This window comes from Solanum tuberosum, unplaced genomic scaffold (genome assembly GCF_000226075.1).
Source record: "Solanum tuberosum cultivar DM 1-3 516 R44 unplaced genomic scaffold, SolTub_3.0 scf00016, whole genome shotgun sequence".
Lineage (NCBI taxonomy): Eukaryota > Viridiplantae > Streptophyta > Magnoliopsida > Solanales > Solanaceae > Solanum > Solanum tuberosum.
Window position 1 is genome coordinate 1628031 of NW_006238942.1, and position 8515 is coordinate 1636545.

General features: G+C 30.0%; 1 protein-coding gene across 1 annotated transcript; it reads right to left on the bottom strand.

Moving 5' to 3' along the window:
* Positions 1–2614: 2614 nt before the first annotated feature.
* On the bottom strand, positions 2615–6578 carry LOC102584015 (3-hydroxybenzoate 6-hydroxylase 1-like). Its single transcript, XM_015314768.1, is given in 8 exon segments — positions 2615–2927; positions 2929–2967; positions 2969–3303; positions 3448–3673; positions 4090–4261; positions 4363–4413; positions 4789–4935; positions 6451–6578. Coding segments are annotated over 8 exon segments (1185 nt in total). The 5' UTR covers positions 6540–6578; the 3' UTR covers positions 2615–2801.
* Between the last annotated feature and the right edge of the window lie 1937 nt (positions 6579–8515).

Here is an 8515-nt window from a genome sequence, read left to right on the forward strand (position 1 = left end):
TAATATAATAGTTAATACAATATAAAAAGTAAATAGTTGTTTCAATTTTTGTCTTTACGACTTTAAGACTAACAATATAGAATTGTCAGATCGGTTTTTAAATTTACTAACTCGTTAGCCAAACAATAAGATATCGATTTGTTCGATAACAAATTAACAATTATCGGGCGGTGTATTGGGTAACATCTACCTTTTTTGTTTCATGAACGCACCTTAAAAAGAGGAATTCTTTTCAATATTTTAAATGCAGTTAAATTATTAAATTCTTCTATATTGCAAAAAATATATAGATTAATAGTAATATAATAGTTAATACAATATAAAAAGTAAATAGTTGTTTCAATTTTTGTCTTTACGACTTTAAGACTAACAATATAGAATTGTATATATGGCAAAATATTAAAAGAGACTAACATACCTAAGATAAAAGTGTAAGTATGGTAACTTTTAACGGGTTAACGGTTTATTCTATAAGGAAATTGAATAATTTGCCCCCACACCAATAAGCCGTTAATTATAAAATTCTAATCCGTCCACCAACCATTTATTCAATAACCCAATACGAATAAGCCAATTTACAGTTGACTTATCGATTACTGATCAATTTTGAACACCCCATACCATCAATCCATATTAAAATTTTAAAATATTTTATTCATATGATATTAGATTAATTTAGTATTTTTATTTAATTTTATATTTATTCTTTTCTAAATAAAGACAAACTTTTATAGAAAACAAGCTATATTAATATTTAATATTTAAACGTTTTAATGGAAATGAAAACAAATAGAGCCTATGCAAACCCAAACCAAAAAATCCCTAAAATCTAGGGTTTCACAGTGGCATTTTGCTCGCGCTCATTTGCTTGGCAACGTGTGCTTTGTCACTGCAGTAACGTCTTCTTTGCCGGGGCATGTCACTTTTTTCTTAATACGCATTGCCACCTCTGTGCATTTTGGTACTATTTTTTGAATCAGACACAATTTTTCAATCAGCCAGCATGACTAAACAAGGTATAAAATTCTCTGTATTTTTTTGGATTATAAATGTTAAGCCTAATAAGATTATTTTAACTTATTCTAGAATCTAGTAAAAGAGCTGCTGTGGAAGGGGAAAAAGAAGATATAATCATTGCTCTGCCGAGAAACGTGGTCGATCTTATCCTTGAGCTCTTGCCTGTTCACGATGCAGCAAGAACTAGTATTTTGTCTAGTAAATGGAGAGATATTTGGGTCTCACTTCCATTTCTAGTGCTAAAAACTATTTTTGCAAAAAGTTGACAGCAAAATCTGCAAATTTTTTTAGAATAACAGTCGATGAGATTCTGTTACAGCATGTTGGAGACATTGTGAAGTTTGTTCTCGACGTTTCAGGAATAAATTTGTCTTCATATGCTAGTATTAATAGATGGATGCGTTATGTCACCAAAAATGGTGTCAAGGAGCTAACTGTTAATATGTCGGATAATAAAATTTGTATACTGCCTTCTTATGTATTTAACTGTCCGACCTTGACACATTTGTAACTCTTCAACTGTGTCTTCAAACCACCAACTTATTTTCTTGGCTTTCGGAATCTTACGTATCTTCATTTAGAAAGAATAATATTTGTGCCAACCAACCAGTTTTGTGTTATCGATGTTCCCCTTCTTGTGGATTTAGTCTTGACGTTCTGTTGTGGCACTCAATACTTGAAGATGGTTTCACCACCTTATATTTCAATTAAACCGTATATTTTTAACATATCTTTAAATATATTCAATACGATTTTGTCATTTTATTTAGTTATTTTTAAATATTTTTAAAATTATTTAGTACAATTATAAATTTATATAAAATTAAATTTTTGATTTTATTAAATAAAATTGAATAATTGGTTCAATTCGATCAGTAAATCAATTGTTTTGAAAAAAAATATTGATACCCATAACTATAGTACTTCATCATAATATATTTGAAATCCTAGTTGGTTCATTTCTTTCATTGGTGCTTTCACTTTTTAGTTTATTTCGATTTTCACACTGATGGAAAAAGTAAATAGAAATTCATGAAATATTTCGCACCTTTGCAAAATCTAAGTTTGTAAGTCGATGTTATCTTTGTATAGTTGATCTGCGTACGTATGTGAAATTACTATTAAATATGTACATATTTTTAGACATAATCAAATAGATCGAGGTTAAATCTAACTTTTTTCAAAATATTAGAATCCATCCAATGATTCAAATCACTCTCCAGACCTAATAGATTGTCAAGATTCAAATCTGACCTCGCTAACCCAAAATGTTGACTTTGGTCAAACTTTCCAAAAACCTAACTTCCAAGAAAGAAAATCTTCTTCGAAACTCATCTGATCACCTTGGAGATCGTGTCACCCTTCTTGAGAAGTCGTAAAAGGCATAATGAAACTACGAGAAGGGTCAAAACTTGAAAACACAAACAACCTCGAGGGTCATTACAATTCTCTTCGTTTCTCCTCATTGAGTTTGTATGTTTCATGATCGATCTACTCGAATATGCCATTAACTTCATCCGGATCTTTAGATTCTATCTATCAATAATGTGTAAAAGGAACTCCCTGATATATTAGGGGATAAGCATTACTCTAACAATGGCCATATTAGTTGTTGTATATTCATTGAAGTATTATGGTAGGATAAACCCATATAAACATAGAACAATAAATAAGCTGCAACTATTGTTGCAGTTGATCACTGTTAAACTTGTAAAAAGTTGAACAAGTAGACACACGCGTCCTATATATCAAAAGATGGATACAAAAGCGCAAAACACTTGGTATCAGAGGAGACCACAGTCATATTGAGTATGAGCACTTTGGTTTCTGAAGAAAATGGCCATCACAGCAACGACGACAATTTTCGTGAGCATTGGTCTATTCTCAATAAGAAGGGCAGTCAGATAAGATTTGTGTTGCTAGTTTTACCACCCTCATTTTCCTCTCTTTTTATATACTGATCCAATGCCTCTTCATGATCAAAACAACTTCCGTTAATCGTCTTTGCCAAGTTTCTTCCAAGCACCACTGCATCTTCTATTCCTAATGAACCTCCCTGCCCAAGGAATGGACCCATTACATGCATTGCATCTCCAGCAACCGTTACTGTTTTTTCCCGAAAATTTCCAAACATTAAGTCCCACGGTGCGCGATATTTCAAGTGAGCAAACGACAGAGAATCCAAGTCACATTTTTCTATCATTTCTTGTACATAAGCTGGATGACCACTTACTGCCTCCATGGCTCTTGGTTTGATAAATTGTGTATCTTGTGGAAACTTGGCATCTGAATGTGCACAAAATCAATCAGACGATACAGAAAACAAGATAGATGGACACAAGACGGAGATAAAATTCATTTGTGGGATCATGAAAAGTATCAAAATTGAAGTCACATTATAACAAGAGGCATCAAATTGGATTACCATACCTGTGCCCTGTTGAATAGCAACAAACCAATGTACCAACTTATCAGTGATCGGTCGTCTCCCAACTTCGGTTTGGCCAATTATGAGACGGACAAATTCGAGAGGAAATGAGTGACCATTGGGATAACTTGTTAAACCCCTGATTGAACAAGTTCGAAATGTTTTTGCAGGCTTTAATCCAAGGAAACTTGCCACTATTGACCTCCATCCATCACACCCGATCAAAACCTGTAACGATCACTCAAAACATAATGGAATCAACTTCTATTTAATTGAGCCACCCTTACCACCAATACATCAGAAATTTCTGTTATGGAATGGAAGAAACTAGAAAGAGAAATTAAAGAGAGAATGAATGATAACTCTTTGTATTGATTCTTGCTTTTTTATTCAAATAGAAGAGTACATCCCTATTTATAAATAATTAAGGAAAATCTTTATTAAAGGAGAGTCCTTCTAGATACTAAACTAAAATAAAACTAAATATTTTGCAATTAATGTAAATCCTAGACTTGAAAGGAAATTAAATACTATAAAAAAAATTTAGACTAAAAAGGAAAAGTAAAAAGATTCTACCAAATTTCAACAATTTCCACTGTCAAGGGAATTCATAAAAGAGGAAAGAGCAAATAGAGAAAGAATACCTTAGCACCAATACGCTTTCCATTAGAAAGTAGAAGACTCGGTAAGGAAGTGATAGGATCCATTTCTACAGACACAGTATCGCATCCAAAACGTATAGTCTTTGGAGGCAAAGCATCAGCAAATGTTTCAACTATATCACTCCTCTTCAGACAACGAACCTCTCCGATATTCCTATTATTAATAACACCATATAGAATTACTGTTTACTTTCTCTTCTTTCAAGTGTAGAAAAAAATGAAATTGACATCGATTTCGATTTGAATTTGACTTACTTGTATGGTGTGAATTTTTCATTGCCCTTGTCCATCCATGTAATTCGCATCCTGTTTGATATACTATAAAGTTAACAAGAGTACTAGAGTTGAAAAACTAGAGAATTAAAAGGCATAATACATAAAAATACCCTTAACTTGACCTCATTTTACATTTATGTCCTTCAATTTTTTGTGTGCACAAGTAGACACTTAAGCTTGTATAAAGTTGAACTAACCAGACCACACGTGTCTTGCATGACAATTTGTGTCCTACGTGTATTATGTCACATATAGGACTCATGTGTCTGTTTGTTTAAGTTTATACACGTTTAAGTGCCTAGTTGTGTACATCCAAATTTAGAGGATATAAATGTGAAATGAAGTCAAGTTAAAGGGCACATTTATGTGTTATCCCGAATTAAAATGATGTAAAGATTATATTACCCTTGAAGAGGAAGAGCAGTAGTTCTTAGATGAGAAGCCACACCAAGTTGATCAAGTGCCTTCCATCCATTAGGCAATACACGTATGGCTCCTCCTGCTGATCTTAAAGTTTCTGATTTCTCTAATACCACACTCTTTATCCCTTTCCTGCATTTGGTTTTATATATAAATTTATACAAATTCTTTCTTCAATAAACTAAGTAGACGTTTTTGACCTACCATTTTATCTCGTAAATTAAAATTAGAGATGAAATGATCGTTTGGACATGCTTGAGATGAAATCCAATTTTTTTAAAAAAAAAAAAACTTGATTAGGAATTTCATGTCATGAATTCATATTTTTCAAATATAAAAATTGACCAACAAATTTATATTTTATTTTTTAAAAAGCTACAATTTTAACATTTATTTCATCTGTAAACAAAATCTATAGTTGATATTGTTAATCTTAGCAACCATTAAACCATTTATATCAGGTATAACAACTACTCTCACCATCCAATAAATGTTGATATTACTCTTATTGAATTAAAGTTCGATGAATAAATGTTGTATTTTAGAATAATTTTATAATCGTTTGCTTATTTAATAAGATTGTATAAAGAATCGTGGTAATTTTGATAGTTTTCACAACTTATGAGAGTTTTATGTTTATAAGCAAAAAATACAATGTAAAAATCCAAACAAAATTTTAACGTTATATCATAATTTCTAGGCGGTATAACTCGGGACACCCTTATACTTGGCTCCATTTGCAAGTTGGGCCCTTATACTCATGACTTTATCAACTGAACCCTTAAACACAATATTTTAAACTTTTTTCTCATTCTATCCTACGTGTGAGATTTCGTACACTTGTTTTACACGTGAAATTTCACTTCATTTTAGTGACACATAAGATATTAAATGTTAAAAAAGAAAAAAAATATTTTTGCAGAAATATTAAACATTATGTTATATTTGCTCTCAAATTGAAAGCCAAATTCATACCAAATGGATGAAATTTTTGTCTATTTGACTTGAATTTTAACCTACAAACACAAACCCAACAAATTCTCATCACAATTTTTAATCAATTTCATAAATTCACAAAATCCATTTAGTGTTCTTCAAGCTTCCTCAAACTGATAAGTGAAATTTTTCAATACCGAAATTTGTTTGGGTGATGGTGTTAAAAAGGAGAGCTTTTATTATTATTATTATTTTTATTATTATAGCTTATTTCAGTTTTTTTTAAAAAAATTAATATTTTTTTAATGTAAAATATTTTAAATTTATTAGCTTCGACACATTTTATCAACTCAGCAATATTAGTGCCGCATAAGTTTGATCAAGGGTCAAAAGTTAAAAATATTGTGTTTTAGTGAGTTGAGAAGTTTAATTGGCAAAATCATAAATATATAAAAATCAAAGCTTACAAATGGAATCAAGTACAGGATCCCTTGTATCATATCACCTATTTCAAATCACGATTTCATCTCACATGACTAAATAAATCTTAAATATTGAAATGATGAAGTTAGTCTAGCACATTAAATTAAGATTCTGGTCTGAAAGGGAGTGAATTCACATCTCACTCCCAATATTTATATCTTAGTTAATTATAACTTGTCCATAGAAAGTAAAAAAGAGGAAGAAAAACAGAAGTAGAGAGAAAAGAACCTGTGCAAAGCAAGAGCTGTGGCAAGTCCACAAAGGCCTCCACCTACTATCACTATCTCCTGAATTTCATCACAACCACTCGACTCCATCTTAATTATTTTTCTCTTTTCTTTGTGACTTTGATAGGAAGTGATTGCTTGGATCTCACTATATATTTTAAAAAATAATGTTATTTAAGTAAACAAGTGGAGTAGTAGAAAAGGAAATGACCAAGAAAGGGTTGAATACTTTGCAAGTTTAATTCCTGTCTCTCTAGGACCCAAATAGCCTGACAACATGTAGGGGGGACGCACGGTTTTACTCAATTTTATCATTAGGAATTGTAGTAGTACTTTGGAATTTTTAAATTCATAATATATGAATATGTTTTTTAATTTGATTTTAATAATTTAATTGATATTTATGTTTTTCAGTTTTTAATTTTTGAATGTGTATAAGTAGATATTTAAATTTGTCTAAAATAGAACAAGTAGAAATATATATCATATTCTTATACATAACATAATACACGTAAGACACTATCCAAAACACAAAATTATCATTTAGGATGTTATGCAAGACAAATGTGTATATTTGTTCAATTTTATACAAGTTTAAATTTATTTTTAAAAAATCCATTTAAGAATATATATAATCTTTTCACACATGAATTATTTTTTGGCTTCTTAATCATTATTTGAGTTTCTTATTCTTATTTTATTTTTTTCTTTCATTCTTTAGTTAAAAAATATAAGAAATAAAAAGAAAGAAGTGTGAATGATAAAAAATAGAAAAAAGAAAATTAAAACTAATATTTTTTGTGCCTAAATTGTAATTTCAAATTATTATTTTTTGCGGTTATATTTAATTTAGTTTTTGTATTTGTAAATTTTTTGGGGGGCATCCATGACAAATTTTATAGGAAAATAAGTAAGAAAATAATAAATTGGACCATTAAAATAATAAATTTAAATTAGTTTTTGAGTCAAACAAGTAAAAAAAAAAAATGTGTGAGAAGGATCAAATATACCCTTACATAGTTTTTTTAAAATAAAAAATAATTTAAAATTATTTTTTTCACTTTCATTAGAGGAAAAGTATATATGTGAGTCATTTATATAACAATTATGTATGAGTCACTTTTATAACAAGGAATAGATAAACCTGAAATAACAAAATTTAAAATTATATCAAACCCTTTCCCGTCACGTATTATGCCATTTTCAAAGTGAATTGTTTCAAGTGCATGCTGCATTTGGTAACGTTCAGTACTTGCAGTTGCACATGTATATAAAATCGAGAAGAATTAATCTATCTATCTTCTTCCAACGACGAGAGAAAGTTGCTCGAATGATAAGCACAGAAAATTCCTAGGGAGGGATTGAATAAAAAAATTCTTCTTCTAACGACTTATAAAAATTCTTTTCTCAGAAATTTTATTTCAATAGTGGTATCTAAAGGTGTTCAATTTGATTTTAACTTTTTATTTATCAAATTAAATCAATTAAATAGGTTCTTCAAATTCATAAAGAAAATTAAATTACGTAGAATTTCGTTTTTAACTCAGATGTAACACTACAACAAATTCGATTATCAGGGACAAATAATTTCATCACTTATAGACGAAAAATAATTCGTCAATCAGTCGTCACTAAATGTGTGTCGCTAAAAGTATACAAAGATGATTTAGTGCTTCGACGCTAAAAGTATTATATTAACTACAAAAAGAAAAATCGTCTCCAAATGGTTAAACATTTCTGACAAATTTATTTGTCGTAAAAAGTATATTTTTTTATAGTTAACGCGGTCCGACGGGCTTTTGCACTTCTCTTCCGGATGGATCTATCCTCCATGAAGACCACTTTCCTTTTCTTAGTTTGAATTTTCTTCTTATTTTTTGTTATGTTCTGGCTTTCTATCTTGTTTGGTCTGGGTCGTTGACCAGACTGTTTTTGTACAAGCTGTCTTTTTTAATTGAATAAATGGGGCTTTTGCCCCTACACTTTTAATTTTAAAAAAAATAGTATTCTTTGTCACTAAAAAGGTTATTACTATCGACAAAATTATATCGTCGCTAATTATTTTA